Source organism: Haemorhous mexicanus, chromosome 3, assembly GCF_027477595.1.
Source record: "Haemorhous mexicanus isolate bHaeMex1 chromosome 3, bHaeMex1.pri, whole genome shotgun sequence".
Classification (NCBI taxonomy): domain Eukaryota; kingdom Metazoa; phylum Chordata; class Aves; order Passeriformes; family Fringillidae; genus Haemorhous; species Haemorhous mexicanus.
In genome coordinates, this window is record NC_082343.1 from 54531116 (window position 1) to 54550988 (window position 19873).

The 19873-nt window shown below is 37.9% G+C and overlaps 1 protein-coding gene across 7 annotated transcripts in view; it reads left to right on the forward strand.

Moving 5' to 3' along the window:
* ADGRG6 (adhesion G protein-coupled receptor G6) overlaps positions 1 to 19873 on the forward strand; it is a 125144-nt gene that overhangs the window by 38999 nt on the left and 66272 nt on the right. For 6 of the 7 annotated variants that reach the window (XM_059841853.1, XM_059841856.1, XM_059841857.1 and 3 more), the window contains one exon: positions 18274 to 18615. The exons of the other annotated variant lie outside the window; for it this stretch is intronic. In XM_059841853.1, coding sequence (XP_059697836.1) covers positions 18274 to 18615 — 342 coding nt within the window. The remainder of the gene's footprint in view (positions 1 to 18273; positions 18616 to 19873) is intronic. 7 annotated transcript variants of the gene reach the window in all.

Below are 19873 nucleotides of genomic sequence, written 5' to 3' on the forward strand. Positions count from 1 at the left end.
TTGATTTATCCTACTTGGAAGGTTTTGTATGATCAGCTCTTTTAGGCTGAATTATTTCTATTTTTTCCTCTTTTATTATTTTGCGTTTGTTTAATCATTTGTCTCAGAGGTAGCACTTGCGTAGAGTCAGGAAGCTTGAAAGAAAAGGTGTGATTCTCTGTCTAGTTATAAACGAACTCACTTCTGGCAAATGTTTGCAAGTCATAGTTGGTGAAGAATCTAGGAGTTGCCTGATTACTTACAAAGAACCCTCTGCCATTTCCATAACTAAAAACTGCTTAAAATTGCTGCAGGCACTACACTGTAGTTACGTTGAGAGTTCAGCCTGGAGCAGACTTACCAGACGATCTGACAAGAGTTGTAAGACTGCCACCAGTACTACCCCGTAGTGCAGTGTTGTATCTTCAGTGGTGGAACAGTGACCACAGTTTCAGAGGCATTTAGACCAGGCTGACATCACCTTTTTGTTTATATGGCCTTGCAGACATGCAGGTGGTACCAGAGTGGTTCTGTTGGAAGGAACGCATTCCAGCCAACCATTAAGAACTGCTCTGCAGCTTTCACAACTGGTCCAGGCTGAAGAAAATATGCAAGCAGTTACCATCAGAGCTATTATAAGAACTTTTCCTTCATGTAGTTGTTGCAGCCTGATCATAATGACTCAATTACCACATGCTACAAAATGTTGTAATTGCTGTTAGTCCTGCATACTGTCAGAGCCTGTTTTGGCTGTTCTGGCTGAATAGTTTTGAGTCTGACTACAGGAGGTGATCTGAACTACCTGGATGGAGAAAAGCCAGCAGTCATGAGAGTCACAGGAGAGCTGTCTAGCACACCCAAAAGCTTTTCATACTACAAATGGATCTCCAGCACTCTGTCTCACCGCAGAATGTGCTGCATAATAACACTTAAGAAAACTACAAAGAGAAAGAAGATATCAGAGTTACTGGAAAGCTATTTGGATGAGGAATTGAGTTGCTGTTATTAAATAAAATTGATTTTTCTCCCCAAAAATCTATTCTTGTTGAAACTTGAAGGTGTAATAATTTTAAAGAAAAGCAACAGGACAATAATTCTGGCTTAAGTGTTTTAATGATGGAGGAAAAAATTGCTCTGAAAAATTAAAGCAAAATTTTAAACAAAAAAGGTTTTCTAAACGTTTTTAAGGCAATAACAAATATTTTGACACTTATCAGAACTTTGCAGAATATTTTTTGAAGGAGATTTCTTTTTTCCCTTTTTTTTTCCTGAAAAAAAAAGCCTTCCCATCTAATTATTCCTCTACTACTTATTTTCAGAAGGCTGATTACACCTATCATTTTTTAATTTTTTCAGTTATTCTTTGCTGCACCAAATTCATGTCTGGATCAGCTGACCAGGTATAAGGTTCATATTAAGCTTAACACTTGCAGGTATTAAAACATTTCTCAGCTTCTCCATGCCCACTGTGGGAGAGATGTACTGAAACTATCCTGAACCACACTGAAGAGTTCCCTGTTGGTTTGCACGCACTGCTCAGCAACTTTTGCTGAAAAACTTGCAATGATTGATGCTAGTGCCAACCACACAGATACTAAAATAGAATTAATAGATTTCATAAGAACTAGAAGATCTGGAATAGCCTGTCGCTTAAGGAAGTAGGTACAATAAATTTTTAACTCCAGACCAGAAGCAGTTTTGCAGACCTCGGCACTAGGGTCAACTGGAGTAATGAGAATAAGAAGGAATACTTTCCCTAAGGAGCTCTTTCTATTGACTGTAGCTTAATTGACCTAACAGCTGAGAGTCCTTAATAGCAAAACCCTGAAGAGAGCAATCAGTAAGTTTTATTGACTGAACTTCTGACCAAAGTCAGATGACCTGCCTAAAAATTCTGCCTTTCTTGCCATGGGAGTCTACCATAGTTCTGGGCTTAGTCACTGGCTTTTGTGGAAGAAATAATGCTATTACAGGACAATAGCAAGGTGGATTTAGATGAACATGACTGTAGAGTAAAATGACTATTTGGTTATGCACATACATAGTGTGAAAGGAATTTTTCGATTTTTCTTTTCCATAGAAATTAGTCACCATGGTCAGGTTGAAATGCAAGACTTCCTTCATTTCCTGTTTATACAGGGTTTATCCTTTTTACTCTGTGCTTCTTGCTCGTGGTTTTCGACTCTTTCTCCTTGTTCCTCTGTGCTTTGACAGCCTGTCCATCTTAGTTCTCCTACAGCCATGGTGTTGGACTAATTTCTGCAGAGCTGTTATGAAATCACTCATGACTCATTCTTCTCTTGCTTCCATGAGTAAAATATGCCCTCTAAAAAAAAATTTCATGGTATGGCAAGGAACACTTACCAACTTGTTAAGTATGCTGAGCTGTGTTTAAGCAGGTCTATAAAACGAGTTCCAACCTACACAGTGCAGCCTTACTATGCTTCTTCCTAATTCCTATCAGGACATAGTATATCATATTCAGAAGGAAACACTATTGGGAGACAGGGAGAGTCAGATACAGCCCTCACTTTTTCCCCCCACTAGGGAAGACAGTCTGCTTTTGTCCGTACCATGATGTGATGACTTAGCAAGTAAAGTGGTGTTTTGCTGTGGTCTTTTCAATGTCTCTAGTTTTCCTTTTGGGACTCTGTGTTAGACCAAAACTCCCTAAACAACAGTTATACGTTTTTAGACCACATCTTGCCTTTTCTGACACCACCTTTATAATGGTAACACATTGCCCCAAAGAGGCCTTGTACTAATGTTTTTCTTTCCCTCTATAAAAATTCTGCGATCTGCTTCACTATCTTACAGTTTTTATTACTTCCTGCATTCAAATAAATGTTAGAGGGACACAGGGCACTGATGTTGGAACAATTTTTCAGATTACTTCTTGTTTCTGCAGATTTTTTCTTCATTGTATATCCCTGGTAGGGACCACCTTGAATAAAGATTCAAAGCTAATACTGTAGGTTTATTAATGCAAAGGACTAAGAGCAGCTTTCTCCACTCTGTTGGAAGCTGTTTTCTGTCAGATATTGTAGTCACTCATAGGTAGTATGCTTTCCATATAAAAACTTGCTAAACCCATTCTTTAGATGTGTGTCAGGATCATAAGGTCAGTAATTTGTTTCAATGATAGAAACTATGTAGTACCGGCACTCAGGTCATTTGATGAGGTTTTGTTATTGTCAATTATTTTTGTTCATGTTTGAGTCTAAAGGCTGTGGTCCAAATCCTGCTGCGAGAGCATTCCTATTGAGTTTTGAATGAAGCATAAAACTAGATGGTCTGGGCAAGGATGATGAAACAAGAAAAGCTTTAATAAACATTAAATGTTGAACTAAAATAAAGAGAATTAGATGTATTTGATGTGTTACTTGTTTAATATGTTTTAACAAACCTGCTTCTTCAAAACTTTTAAACTTATTGCCCCTAATTCCTATTTTTAAGTGTTCCTCTGCACTTCTGATAAAATGCCTAAAATATCTAGGTGAACAACAGTGAGTGGTGTTCATGGTAACCTTCTACTTGACAGTCTGATAGGATGCAGATGTGGGAGATAGCCACTGTTCCCACCACTCTCCTCAGACCACTTTTGAACACTGCATTGATATGCTTCAATAGTCCCAGAAGTAAATCTTCAATGCAGGGAAGTGGTCACTGAGATAAACACTAAAAGAGAGGAGATAGAAGTCATGGATGGGTTCATTTATGAACTCAGGTTTACAGTTTGAAGTTTAATAGTTTACACAGCAAGTGTGTGCAAATTAGGCCAAAAAAAAAAAATTAGAACCCCAAGAACACTGCTTTATTCTATTCTTGCAGGAGGTGAGTTTAAACACCTTGCAGCTCTGCTTGGTGCATTTTGAAGAGTCATACTGCTAACAACATGGCATGTACCATAGCAATGGGCATATGCTTTTTATTTTGCTGCATTTTTATTAATTGTCACACATGGCAAATTTCTGTTAATCACTTAATTCTGTAACACTGAGATATTTCTCTCAGATTCTCCTCCAGACCTTTCAGTTAACTCTTCATAATCATCAACCTGTGGTCATGAGTAAAAATATACTTACTTTTGACTGTTTGCTTCTTAGTTTTGTTATTGACAGTTATTGCCAAGTAAATCTACATTCAGGAGACAAAATCCCCTCCCTCTTAAAGAGAAGTAGGCTTATACTTTCCATGCTGTTATGTTTCTGTCTTTGGGCTTGCACTATTGTTTGTTCAAATGATAGCTCAAAAATTACAATATTGCAAAATTGTTAAAATTTTCAGTATCTGCAGAATCAGAGTAATCATGCTTAAAAACTATAGTAAAAGGCAAGTAATGGGAATTACTTAAGAAGTGGGAATTCTAAGCTCTCTTGGAACTTCAGAGTCAGATTTTCAATATTAGAATTTGATTAGTGTCTCTTCAATATTTACTCCTTTTATTAGGTCTAGTTTAGTTTTGATCTCTGCCAGGCTTCATAACTGGAAGACCCAGGGCTTGTTATCCTGAAGGAGTAAATCTTTGTGGGTTTGAGAATTTCCGCAATAGAAAACTTGCAGTCAAAGTGGGCTTCAGTTCTCAGAGGTGTGCAGATAATGTCTAGATACTCAAACTACTTTCATATTGTTATAAGTTCATATTTTGGGTGCAGAGATGGAGAAAATTCATAAGTGGACTCCAGCTCTAAATAAGAAGGCATGTTTTTCATTGTGGCTTTGAAATAGGCTTTCCTTGAAAACAGTTGAAATGTAATATTAAGTGGTGTTGGAAATGGTAAGGAGAGTGCCACAGTCACTGGTGTTTGCAGAGGTAGGTTTTGCTAGAAAGATTAGCTGAAAAGTTGCACAGTGAAGATGTTAAGTTTTGAGATGATGACACATGTTAGCTTGCTTGAACTTCAGAGCTTTGTTGAGTACAAAACAACAGCAGAGTTTAATATTTTGGGAAAATATTTTAAAAAATAACCTCACACACAAGGAATATGGAAGCAACCCAGTACTTGGCTTTCTTTAATTGAGTAGTTAAGGCAATTAATGCAGTACAACGTGTTAAAGGTCAAGTGAAGGGACAATACTTGGTTGTAAATGTGAGTGTATAGTCATTTCTAAGAGAGAACAGTTTGTTCACTTAGTTTTATAGAAGGATGATGCCATCAAATTTTCTCATACTCACTTCCCGTCTCATTTTAAGGAACACTGTGCACCTGTCATTATACTTCCTAATCTTTTAAAACCTCCTTAAACAGTGTCTCCAGAGCTAACAAAATACTTCTTCCTGTCTGCTTTATATGTAAATAACAGATTCATGAAAGAGGTTTCCTCTGCTTGATTGGCTTGGTTTGGTTTCAGAAATTGCAGAGCAAGTCAATTGTAGAGCTGCAGTTTCCATTAAGTGGCAAGTGCTTTAGATGTTGTTTTCAAATAATGCTGATGACTGCAGAACCGTCACAGAAAATAAATTCCTTCACACGAAGCAAGTTTTCTTAAGACTAAGAAAGCACTCTTGGTCTTATATTAAGCTGAATAACTTGCTGATTTTGATTTGGGGAAACAAGACGTTTCCCCAAACAAACAAGAAGTCTATTTTCAGAATTCCTCTTTCAGTTAAGAATTGATTTCTCATGGTGTTTGAGATTGAAGCTGTATAATATTGTTTAACTAAGTGCTGTACATGTTTTTAACACAGAGACCAGTTTAACATTTTTGTAGATATGTTTAAAAAACATCATACCAATATCTGTAAACCCGTTCTTTAAGATTTAGAGTAGACAAATCCTAAAATCAAGACAAAGCATTTTAGAATCTAGCACAGAGGTTTTAAAGCCACACTTAGTCAAGCTTATCGTAGTTTTTCTTGATTAAGAAGAGAATATTTTCAGGTTTTATGTGGTAAGTAGTCATAGTTGAAAAAAGGATACAGTTAATAATTTATTTCTGATATGATCCCTGTAAATTTAGGGGTTTCTTTCAGTAAAGAAGCAAGATGCAAAAAGGGAAGTGGGGCACATAGTATCCATACTCAAGGAGTTAAATGTATGCAGTATGTTCAGAATCAAATTCGTGATTTTGAAGTCCATTCATCCATGGAATATTTTTCTTTAGGGAACTTGTAGAAAAAGGCTTTAGTGTTGGAAAAAGCACTGGAATGTGTGGGGAGAATTTTTGATTGATTGCAGTGGGAGTTCAGTGTCTAGAGCAGTTGCAGTACTGGATGGAGGTTAGAAAAATAAATCACATAGCCCAGACTGATGAAAAATAAAAGGTTCAGGTATAGTCACACAAAGATCAGTCATTGCAAGCTTGGAAGCAATAAGGAGACACTTGGCTCTTCAGCACAAGACTTTTCAGTCTGTGCTCACAAAGGTTTCTTTTCAGCAGTTATGTGAGGAGAAATACACCAACATACCAGGAGTGGAAACTAATAATACATCAGTGAAGGAATTACTGTTTTGACTTAGATGTGCCAATCCCTTCCATCTTTACATCTGATAAAAACAGTATGATAAGAACGCAGTTTTAGATGCTGTATAACTGAAATTATTAAAAATTACAATGAATGGCTTGTTTGAGAATATAGAGCAAAAAACGGCGTTAGAGATATCAGACTAGCATTAAATGTCCAAAATGCACACACTTCCCTACCACAATAGATATTACTCTGCCATATTGTACATGGCATTATTCTGTTCTCATCAATGAAAAATACTGAGAAGTAATTTCTGATCTCACTTTTATTTTTGTAGCTGGACTAACTTCCAGAAACTCCCTAAATGAAGTAGGAAAGTTGAAATCTTGGCCTAGCAAAGAGGCTCTAACCCTTTCCAGTCTCCTCACGCTTCCATTGAAAGTGTACAAGAAAATACCTGAGATCCTTATTCAGGACATCTTTTCAGTTTGGCCTGGGCAGAACTCATTGTGTTAACTCTGAACATTATTTTCTGTGGAGGGTGAAAGAATTGCTGATTTTCTGTGATGGGGTAGAACAGAATATTTCTGTGTGTAATAGGAAAAACTCTTTATAAATTTGTAATGTTAAAAAATCCCAAAGTTTTTAACTTAGATTGCTACATCTTGCAGATCAGATGAGACAAATATATTACCAACAGTATCTATTTTTAATACCTTAATAAAGGACCCAGAAAACACTAAAGTACTGAAATGTAAGTAGCCCAAATAATACTGAAATAGTTACTTTGAAAACTCACAGAGAGGACAAGTAATAAAATGCTTAAAATGTTTCAAAGACTTTGCATGAAATCAGTTTTGAGTTGGTGTTTCCCAGTATGTCTAGAATGCCTTGGTATTTTATTATAGTAGTGAATTCCAGTAAAAAGTAATTTTTCACAGTTTCTGTAATTTGTTAAACAACAGCAAAATGTAGTTTCAACATCTACTGCAAGAAATCCATGTAATCAATACCAGATTTTCTGGAATTTTTTTTTTTTAAATCTAGACACAAAATTTGACCTCTAAACAGACAAAGCTTGAAGAATATAATTGACAAACCATACAATAACCCCGCTACCTTGTGTTTTCTAGAGGTCTTCATTGGACTTTAAAATTATGCTTATTCAGAATACTGATAGTAGCAGCCAGAAAAGATATTCCAGCATTGCAGCCTCAGAAAGAAAACTCTGCAAATGACCTATCCTCTTATAAACAATAAAAGATTTTGAATGCATCGTGGATCAAAATAATGGAAACTGCTTTGGATATTGGGTGTGTGTTGGAGTTGCTGGGTAAAGCACTTGATGAAAATGCAGTATTTTCTACTTTCACTGCACAGAATATTCTGTTACCCAAGAATTTAATCGTAACAACTTCTTTAGTCTGTTTCCAGTGTATGTGTAAAAGAAATGTGTGCATCTGTATGACTGGAGTTTACCAAGATCACCTGTGTCTAGTTGTAACATTATTTTAACCCATGTCTGTACAGTTTGGTGAGAACTCAAGCTCCTGCAAACCACTCTTACTCATTAAAAGATTTTCAGCTGTTTTCCCACTCATTTTTTTAACTACTTCCCAGAGAAGTGTGACATGTGTTTGCACAAGTGATACCTAAGAATGTATTCAGCCATACAGCTCTTCAGTTTGTGCAGCCTGGTATTAAATCTAACTGCACCCATCCTCCAGCTGAGGATGGGATCCTCATTGTAGCAGTGCAGTAGCAGAACAGCTAGGAGCCAGCAGCCAGATCTCCTGGCTGGAGCAGAAAGAAATACAACATTCTTGATGACCATTCCTCCTGTAAATCCTAGCATGTTTCGTGATGGAGCGTGATATGTGGATCCCAGATTGAAAAACATTAGGTTACATGCAGCAGCCTCACAAAAAAAACTCTCACCTGTTCCCAGCCTATCCCTTCCTTGACTTAATTATCTTTTTACTTACATGTATGCTAGCTTGTGTGCTTATTGCACCCACCTGTATACCTACTAGTTAATGCCTTTTTAACCAGCGTATCTAAACTGAGCTGTCAATACCTTTCTTTGTCCCAAACTTCTGCTACTCTGTGGAAAAAAAAGTCCAATTCAAGCCAAAACTAGCAAGTCAATTCTGTTATTTTTATAAGATTATCACAGGAATGCCAATGAAAATATTCTTAAGTTACAATGGGTGTAACACAGGATTTTCACATTACCCCCTCCCTCTGGGGGAAATCCATAACTTTGTCTACACCGTGAACTCCAGTCATATGGGTCAGGGCTGATTTACCCAGTCAGTGTGTTTGTTTCCACTTCCATTTTCATTGGCACAAACCCAAACAACTGAGGGGAAACAGGCAGTGCAGGGCCCCCACCCTGGCTCTGAACGTATTTTCTTCTATTGTAGCTGGTTCCCTCAATTTCCCAGATCAATCAAAACCTGCTGGAGTCACTGCTGTGATAAAGTCAGCTGCTCTCAGGGAGTAGGATATCTGGGCTAGAGTGATCAAGAGGGGTCAGAGCTTTTTTACTGGCAATGATAACTGTACAGAAATAAATACCTACTGAATTCCAGCATAAAATGGGGCCTGGGGGCAATAGAGAATATCTTAAAACACTCTGAATCTCTAATGGTCTCTGTATTGTGCTGGCATCCCACTCAAGAGCTTCAGCTCTTACCTCTCCAAGACTATCATAAAGTTTTAGAGATCCAGCACACAACAAATACTTATAATGTTGGTACTTGAATGATTCCTTTGAGGCCTGGATAGGATGCTAATCTTGAGAAGTCAAGATGTCAGTTCCCTGAAATGTCCTGTCCAAAGTGTCCACAGCCTGGATATGAATGATATATCTTAAAGCTGTGTAAAGTTCCAGTCCATCTGTGTGCTTAATGAAAGGATTAGCAGTCAAGCTGTTGCTTATATATTTATTTATGAAAAAAATAAATAACATAATCCCTCTCAGTGTAGGACCATGTTACACAGTTGTGTCAAGAGGAAGTGCAAATCAGCTTCTGCTGATTTCTGGTTTTAGTGAACAACCTGCTACTGGATTTAGTAGTAGCTGGTTACTGCCTATGTTCATGGTAAATGCTTCCTGAGTCAGTAATTTACTATTCTCATGTCTGCTTTTCTAATCTTAACCTGATTTGAAAATTAAGCTTTGCTCTTCCTGAATTTTTTTGTTACATTATTACTGCTACTGACCTCAAGTGTATCCTGAAAGATAATTTTGATTATCATGTTAGAAACAGGATGTAATGCCACCTGTTTCTCCCAGATTTCTGTGTAGTGTTGGAACATCAAAACTAATGAGAACTGCTCAATTGGCTCCTCTGAAAGATACACAAGATAGAGCCTTGTGCTCGGCCTCACGTGGCTTCGTCTGCTCTCTGCCTCAGAGGCCAGCTCATGCAAGTGCCTCCCTTCCAAAAACTGGGGTAGCTGCATCCAGGTTGCATGCTGGGAATGGCCTCTGACCTGTGCTGGCCTTGAGCTGCAGCCGTACGGGCAGGAGACTGGGATTGTGTCCTCAACCAAGGTGGAGCTATTAGTGCTGTTCCTGGACAGTTGGTTAAGATTAATTTTAAACATAAGCCATGAGGTTTACAATTTCTTACAGTTATGTCTCATCAGTTATTTTATGTCTGGAGGGATTCAGAGATCCTATTAGATTCTTAGGAAAATGTCTGTGCACTTTCTGAGTTTTATGTTCCCTGCTTTCATAGTTTTCAGGTCCGAGTTTCACAGGCTGGCATGGTTACGAAAGAGAAAATATTGTCTTTTATCAGTTTTCAATTTGCCACATATCATTTCATTAATTAAGTGCTTTGTCCTTGTCTTACAAAAGAGATAAAATAATCAGTTCTAATTCCATGTGATGACAAATATAACTTGCTAATAAACTGATAAGCAATATGGGCTAGAGCAACAGGAAGCAGAAATAATAAGTGAATTCAGAGACAACAATTAGACTTTCATATTAGTCTCTATGCTAGCCTGTGAGGAGATTTTTTTTTTCCTTACATTTTATTATTCCTAGGTGTGCCAGGCAGTTCATCCATTCAAAGCATATGTTGCAGGACATAATGCATCAGCAAACGATGATGCAAGGCAAGCTGATAGGGCTGGCCAGGGCATAGTACGCTCTTTGTCTCCTGGCTTCAGTGGCCAAAACCAAATTGTTGAATTATTTTGTGAGAGCACAATCTTGTCTTTCATTGAATTATAAAAGACTCTGCCAGGGTTATGTGCTATTTCCAGTCAGGAATATGGAGGCTTTAAATTCTTGCTGGGTACAAGGAGTACTGTGAAGATGAGGCAATGGGAATGATGCAGAATGAGAGTCTGGACTGAGTTTTTAATAGTGCTTAAAATAGTGATTCCTCACAGATCAACCAAAAGAGTCACATTTGCAAATGAAGAATAACATAGATACAAAAGATTCTTGCTAACTACAACTTTATTGTACTTGTGCTCTGCAAAATACATCTGATTATGTGTTGTAGGAGAATAATGTAAAGTTTTACTCATATAAAGCTTATAAAATTTTATTTTATAAAATATGCTGGTTATATTACTGATGAGTCTATGCAAGTGATTTCACAGAAACACTTGTAGTATTTATCCTGTTGGGAATTCTGTGTATTCTACAGCTATTAATAGTAAAAAAATATTTAGGACTGTTTTAAAAAATTATTTAAATTTTACTCAGTTCCATTTTTTGATGACCCACACTACACTGCCTGGGATTTTTATGACCTGCAGTTTGACTGTTCAGTGTTTGGAGAAATTTAAAAAAACTCAAGGGTGAATTGAAATATATTTCTCCACACCCAAACTGTCCGGCATCAAAGCCTGCTACCGATGCCTTTGCAGAGCTGAAAGTTAGTGTAACATCCTACTAACAAAGGGTGGTGGGATGGGTTTGAACCCTACACAGAGGAATAATGCTTATATTTTTGAGTGGGGAGGCAGGGAATAAAAGGAGATTTTTAGGAAGTTCATGGCTGACTTAGAATTAAACCTTACCTTTCCTGGTCTTTAGGCATAAAGTAATTTGGTAAGGAAATTCAAAGTCTGGAAGGAACTGTTTCATTGCAGTTTGGTGTAAAAAATCAACCTCCTTCTCCCACCAAATTCAATCCGCATTACTTAGTTACATGGAAACCACATTTCCATAAGCATCCTCTGTGTTTGAGAGTGGATCTCTCTCCCTGAATGGGTGTTTGCCAGTGTTGGTCCAGTGGTTACTCCTTTCATTGAAAGGCAAAGAAAATGGTCAGACCTAGAGAGGATGGCAGAGCCTTCCTCGCTGTTCAAGTCTGTGCGGTGCCTCCCTTGTGGTTTTCAGACAGCAGCAGTTAGGGAGTCATGCTCTCCCATTCAGCCTTGAGGGGGCTGCAAGGCTGAAGACAGGACTGCAAAGCTTCAAATACAGAACTCAAAGACACCATTGTGCAGAAAAGGACTTTAAACAGTCACTGAATTTTAACTCCGTGCTTAAATTCAAAGCATATCTGTGAGGTTATAGGATTTGCTCAACACTTTTGGAAATTTAGAGCTGTTGTAGAAATGTTTTAAAAATTTTAGGAATGTTGTACAAACATTGTAGAAATGCTAAAGTAGATATTGCTCCATATGATGATTACAAGTCCAGGGGTATCTGCATTTATACACAATCACAGTCATATTTCCAAGCAGTTGACCTCAACCTGGTAACATTGTTTGTGAAGGGACAAACTTTTGTAGACATCAGAATGAGTCTTACATGCTTTCTGTTTATTGCAGAGATAATCCTTTATTTTATTTTTTAAATCTAAATGTTTAAACAGAATTAGGATTGTCTGTTTAACTTGACCATTACAGTAGCTGCAAACATTAAGTTAGGAGTGGTGCATAGTAGTTTTTATCAGCATAGTGTAGCAGAATAAAGATCTTTTTGAAAGATCCTACAGCTTCTACAATTTGGAAAGTAAATAAAAAAGCAAAAATAAACCTGCCACATCTCCTCATTTGAACTTTCCCAGACTGAGCTCTATCAAAGTGTGGGTTCTGCAGAGAGCAGAGTACATGGTTTGGTCTGCAGAGGCTCCAGAAGAGTTCTAGGCTTCCTGTTTTGCATAAGCAAACTGAAGAGGTTTTATCTCATTACTAGCATAAATGTGAGTAAGCAGAGCAGACTATTACTTTATGGTCAGAGTGAATGGTGGGACATTTCTCTGCAGTTAATATGCTCCCACTTTGCATATGCACATTTTTCTAGATCTACAGATTGCCTTTACGTTCAAAATTATATTTGAGGTGAAGATAAGCTACTGTCCAAGCCTATGCCATAGGATAGCTGTTTTTGGTTTGGTGTTTGTGTCTTGCTGGAATAACACGGGTTTGTTTGTTCTGTAGCCATTCCAGCCCACCCACATCTTGGTGGTTTGGCCCTTCTGCTTGTCTGCAGGTGTGCCCATTGCTGACCTCATTCACCCATCTATTTGCAGTCATAAATACATCTAACCTAATGTTTGGCCATATTTGTGTTGTGATATCCTTGAAATAGCAAAACCCCTGAACAATTAATTGCTTCTTACAAAGGAAAACTTTTATCCACCCAATGTTCATTGAACTAGGTGGTTTTTTTACGCTGTGACACGAAATGATTGTAAATTTTCTCTTTTATTTTGGGCATCACCACACACTTGCAAGTGCCTCTGCTGTGTCACCTGCATGTTCTTTCTCAGTTCAAATGACCATCTTTGTTAGTACTGCTTTTTAAAATATATGTAAAGTGCTTTAAAATTCTCAGATGTCAACATGAAAGCAAATTATAATTAATTCTGTACTGCTTTTTTATGTCTGAAGTGCTAGGCACTCTAGCTAAGATTTTATGTGGCTTAGAATTGGCCTAATTCTGTCAGGCAGGGGAGATGTTGTTGTTCACTTGAATATGACTAGAGTTTACATAAAATATTTGGGTTTTCTTTCTGAAAATTCAATTCCAGACCTACATAGATTTATTTCAGGATGTTTTTATATAAAAATTCTATCATCCACAGAGAGAAGTAGATTTAATTTTTATGCCAGAATGAAATCCAGAAGCATTCTGTTTTATGAGGGAACCTTTTAATGTATTAAAAAAAAAATACTAGTAGTGTTAATACAACCCACTCCAGTTGTCATTGGTATCCTGTGCTACTGCCTAAGCATGTGGAGTCATTTACACTACTGTCAGGTGGGAAACTTTGTGTGCTCCAGCTGTGAAAAGAAAGCTCCAGTGCAAAGCATAACTTAGTGTGAAAAAAACCTGGATAATGCACAACCCGCAAGTACGGGCTTTTTTCCCCACAGTGACCTTGTTTTCGTTTGATCCTAACCTTCACAAAATTTGGGTCTTTAGGGCTGAAATAGACAGTGTTCCAAAATGGATTGCTTTTGCACTCTTGTAAAAATTCTTGGCTGAACAAAATTTGTTGTCCAGCACTTCACCATGGCTGGATAAGTGCAGAAATGAAAGCAGGTGGGGAGGTAGAGGTCAAAACTCATGCCTGAGAAAGAAATGCTGAGTATAATAGGACAAAATACAGGTTTTAGGGGTAAACAATGACAATGGAGAGAAGTAGAGAAGTGTGAGAAATTAGAGGAAAATACGAATATTACCACAGATTTTGCAGGCAAATGCTGGAATGTGTTAGTCATTCAAGAAAAAAAAGAGAAGTACATACATATGGGATAAGATTATATCAAGACTGTTTCCTTCCCAAATCCACAGTTAGGCTTTGTAGCTCTGTGTCTGGCTGTGGGCTTTAGCTTCCCAAAAATTACTCATGAAAGTCACTTTTGAAATTGTGTATATCAGTACTTGCAGTTGTCTTGATGAGTTCATATGGTGGAATTCAGTGCTAGGACTCTAAAGAGGCGAAATCAGTGGACAGAACAAGCTGGACAATTAATTTGGTTTCATAGGATATGAGGTTTGCATATACACTTGGTTGTTTGTGTGGTGCAATCATTAATGAGTCAGATATGTCCCCTCAGTTTAAGGGCAGTCATCAGATGATTGAGCGTGGTGCAGGAAGGATTAGGAAAGGGTATTTTCTGTCTCACACAATTTAAATGGTATGTGTGTTAAATAGTCAGGGAAATCCTAGAAGAGAGGGAATGGTTTCATGGTTAGGAAAACTGGCAACTGTGAAAACGGGATTCTATTCCTGCTTTTACTGATAAGTTCTTATTGAAAGTGGTAAAATTGCTTTGAACAAAATTTTCAGTTGGGCACTACATACTCATTTTTGGATTTTCTACAGTGGGTTAGATTGTCAAAGTGCTCTCCCAGCTACAGTTTAAAGTCATTGGTAATGTGCTTTGCACATATAAAACCCTGTACAAATACAAGGTAGTTAAGGAAAATCAGTAGTTTTATTTCATTTGTGAGGAACCAAAAATCTGTGGAAAGTTGTTCCATTTTTGCCCATTATCTCCGTGCCATGATAGGAAAAAGCCATTTCCCCTACAGTCTATTCCACTTCTGAAGTCAATTAACATTTTTTAATCACTTAAATAACTTTGGTGAAAGCTCTAACTAGCTCCAGAGGAATTTGTTATTTTCCCTTTTCAGTTTAGTGTTGAAGTATCACACTAAATAGTTCAATATTCTTTTACCATGGGAGGTATGAGTATGATGCAGAAAAAAAATTGATACCATACTCCCATGTATGCGCATGATGGAAACAAATGAATTGCCCAGTGAAGCTTTCAGTTTAGGAAATGTTGAAATTAAGTCCTTGATTTCTCTATTTGAAAGGGATGCTCATTTTGGTTTGGGAAAGAATGGAGGAGGAGAAAGAGAAAGGCCTTTATTGTACAAAATATATTTAAACAGTGAATTTCCTTTGGTCTATGGTGGTGAAAATTATTTGACAGGCAGATTCTGGATATGTGGGGCTCCTAACCAGGAAGATCATAGCTAAATTTGTTCCCATTAAAATCAATAAAATATCTTGGACTGCTTCTAGAAATGTTTGTGGTGTGTATTGCAACAAGTATTCATTCTCCACTGTTCAGAACTGCTCTGGGCCAATGGGATTGCAAAATATCTGTCAACTTTGGCTGACAGCCTAACGTTGCCACAGCAATTTTTCTCTTTAATGAGTAAAATAGGTGATGTTTATAGAAAAATAACTGTCTCATGAGAAGCTGTGCAAAACGTTCCATTAAAACCATTCTGTTTATATATAGTTTTGTTGTTTGTTTTCTTTTCTTTTTACTTACTACTGTGGACATTTGCATGAAAACAGGATATTTCTCCTTCAAATTGCAGTCATGGACAGAATAGCTACTATACCAAAATGGAGCCAACCCACTTAAAACAAAAACTCAACCATTTTACTTACAAAATCTGTTTCTTCTGTGCATGCAAAGTTTCGAGCAGTTATTTTTCTACCTAAATTTAGGGGCTGGTTTTTTTGCTTTAGTTCTGTATAATCAACAAAACAATATGGATATAATAAAGTGAGAATACATTTCTGCAAATATTAAATTATTAAAAAAATAATAAATAGCATTTATCTTTTAATATTTATGGTGTCATCAGAGATAAGAGTATTTTTTGTTATGTGTACTGGCTTTTAATTTTTACGCAGCCTAGAAACAATGATAAATACTCAAGAGGGAGAGAGAAATAGAAAAGCTGAGTCCTGTTTGTGGTTGCTGATGATCAATAGAATTAATAAACACAAAGAACATCAGAGTTCTCTCTGATGGACAAATTTGACTTTTCCAGTCTCAGGTTGAGTGTAATATTCTACCAATTAGGGACATACACTTTTACTGACAAGTAGCATATTTTCTCTGGTTTGGCAATCTCCTATAATGCCCTTAAGATTACTTTAGGTGTCCCAGGATCAACCAGTGGACGTTAACACAAGTGTACATTAACAGCGTACATTAACACCCATGTTCCTGTATGTATTTACATCACTTAAGACTTTAGTCCCTGGCTTCAGGTCTGTCTGAGTGCCCAAAGAAACTTCTCAACTACCCAGAGAGCTCTGTGTCATTTGTTTCTCTGGCAGGAATGAGAAGGAGAGTGAGTAAGGTGTGCTGCCAAATCCCCAGCCCCTGTTAGCCCTCGTCCTGGCAATCAGGATCCTGAAGCACAGAGCCTTCCAGCTGGAGACAGCTCCAGCCAGAGCCATCTTACAGGGGCTCTGCCCTGTAGGGGCTCACTTGCCCTGGACTGGGAGACAGCCTCCAGTGGCTTGTGGCACACAGCATGCTTTTCCTGCTCCTCCTCCTCTCAGTCTAAGGTGTTTCTCTGAAAGCTGACACCTATCTGTGCAAAATCCGCTGGATGAAGCTGTCATCTGTTTGTACAACTGCAGGATTCATAATCACTAATAAGTAAATATTCCCTCTCTGGTTAATAAATGGAATACCAGGGTTGCAGTGCAGGTGAGCATAGTCCTCTGACTGCAAAGATTTGCAGGGAAATTAAAAATTGGCATGCTTCTGTTTGTACTTCACAGGTCTAGTTTTTGAATTCCAGGAGCACCACTTCTTTCCACTGCTACCAGTAAATCTTTCAGACAACATTTTTTTCTCACTTGAACAAAGAAGTGTCCCACTGAGCTTTCCTGGTGTAACCAGCCTGCATTTGGCTCTGAGAGCCCAAACAGTCTCTTTACTTCATTGGGGCCATATGAATTCATGCTTTGCAAATAAAAATTATAAAAACTTTGTAAAATATACCTCTCAACTGGCTCTTTGGAGGAATTAGTTGCATTTATTCCTACTTTATAACTGTTCTGTATGTAATTTACACTCAGAAACATTTTAGGTTGTTTTTAGTTTGAGCAACTAATAATTCACGGTTTTTCATCCTTGTAGGATTTGACACGGGGTTGTGGCTTGATGAAATGTTTGCAAAGTAATTCAGCATAAATGAGCCAGTTAGTTTCTTTGGTTATCTCTTGGTGATATTCAGCTGCCACCTATTTTGTTCAGTGCTGCTTTTGCAAACTGTTACAGATTTCAGCAGCAGGCGGTTCATGGTAATTATATCATATAATACACTAAGTAAATATATGATAAATGAGCAAATGTTAACCAAACAAGAAATGCAACCCTGGGCACTAACTGGGCTTGAAATTCTCATGGGTAAACACAGCAGGTGAGCAAAGGAGTATGACAAATAGGGCAAGAATTTCCTACAGCCTGACTGCCACAAATATGTCAATGGAGCTGAGTCAGCATGGGAAGGACACAGTAATTTACTGTTGATTCAAAAGCCAGTAGCTCAGTGCTACCCTTCTGGGTGATGTGGAATGCATCAGCTGGAAATGCAGATGACTAACCTTCAGGGACTGCTGCTTCTGCTGCTCTTCAGCCCAACTCTTGTGCTGCTCCTTTCCAGGGACACTTCTCTGGAAACAACAGCATGTCATAGAGCAGTTGGGATAACCTACAGTCAGACCAGCAGCCAAAAAAATGTGAATGATACCAGTAATCTTTTAAGAAGTTGCAGTTTTAAAATTTGCCTTTCTCAATTGAAGACCATTGCTTTCACTTTGCCTTTATCAGGCCAATATAAGTGGTAAATATATATATATATATATATATATATAATGTGTACGAATTATTGTTTAGCAATATAATTTATATTTCTTTGCTATAGGATTTCTTACATAAAATAGGCTTTTACTATGCTATTCCTCCAACATTTTCCCCACTAGAAACAAGGCCTTTTTTTGCCTTTCTTCCTCCCATCTCTATTTTTCTGTATAGACATACATTTAGTTCTTGTGTGGATGGTTACTTTACTCTTAAGTTACGTCTCTGCCTGACCTCCAGCTTTTTTCTGTTTCCATCGTCAGCTCATGGATGCTATGACTGTAGGACTGTGCTAACTGACCCCTCTGGAGTTTTCACTTCGCCCTGCTTCCCCAGTGACTATCCCAACAGCCAAGCGTGCAAGTGGATCATCCGAGCGCCTCATGGATTTATCATCCAGCTAACATTTATTGATTTTGACATTGAAGAAGCTCCGGGCTGCATTTATGATTCACTGACATTAGACAATGGAGAAAGCCCAATGAACCTTTGTGGCATCACTGCCAAAGGATTATCCTATAATTCTACCGGAAATGAAATGATTGTGTCATTTAAAAGCGACTTCAGTATCCAAAAGAAAGGCTTTAATGCCAGCTATGTACGAAGTAAGTAAGTCCAAAGCATTTCATCCCATTATAGATGTTATAAGGAAATGTCCTATAAGGATTAGAATGACTTCCCAGAGGAATCAAGTCCTCCACAAGAAGAGAATGAATGGGTGAGGCTACACTTCACAGGGTTATCTTGTATCTTTTATTAGCTAATTTATTTTTCTTTGGATCAAAATTATTTTATTCCAGGACACGACAAGAAGTGTGTTAGAGAAACTTTTCACATGCAGAGATTTTGGGCCTAACAGTTCTCTTCCTGCCAATTTATGCTGGAGGATTTGGAAGCAGGATAGGTGTCTTTCAGGTCAGCATACCTGCAGAGGGACATAGAAACCTAAAGGAGAGCATGAGAGGCAACTTAGTTGAGCCAGAAAGATCAGCCTGGACCTGTGGCCCAGTGTAACTCCCAGCAGTGGGAGAAGTTTGTGCAGAAAGCAGAACTTCTCAGGGTTCATCCAGCCTCTGGAACAAACTCCCAGGGGTAAGCTGGCATTGCAAAATGGCTGCCTGTCATCCCAGTTCCTTGACCTTTCTTTCCCTTCCCTAAATATGTAACAATGACTTTAAAGGTTTTAAAAAGACACTCATGCTTTTTTCCCCAGAAGATAAGTGTACAAATAATTTCTGGCTGGAGCATTAATTAGGATTAACTAGACAGTAAAGGACAGTGAGGTAACGAAGGGCATTAGGACAGTCACTGAGTGGCCCTCACTTTCATTCCACTTCAGGCTTATGGTTTCCAGTTGCATGCTCTCAGTAGACATTCTTTTTGTGGTGGCTGCACACCTTAAACTGAGCACTAGTATTGCATTTAGCAAATAGTCTTGAAAGATAGCCTTTTATGTTGAAAAAGAAGGCTATTCTCCAGTGCCAGTGAAAGTACCAAAGACCTTCACCAGTGGCTTATATTTTAATGTTTCACATATATATTAGTTCAGAAGCTCTGTGTTAAGGCTTGCTGTTAAGCACCAAGGTTGAGACTGGCTTCATGTGGCTTCATTACTCCAAAGGTGTAACTTTCACCTGACATCTTGATTTTGACTGTGAATGCTGGGAGAGCTGTCTGCATTCTTCTAGGGCAAATTATAACTCTATTCTACTTATTGCTCACAGTTGTGCAATTGTGTTACTTTCAGAACATAGTTAGAGACAAAGATCATAACCTGGAAATGGGTACAGAAAAGAGTCTGGGAAAAGGGATCATAATGTGCTGCTTTCCTTTCAAGTTATAAAAGCATGTGGAAAATAGCAC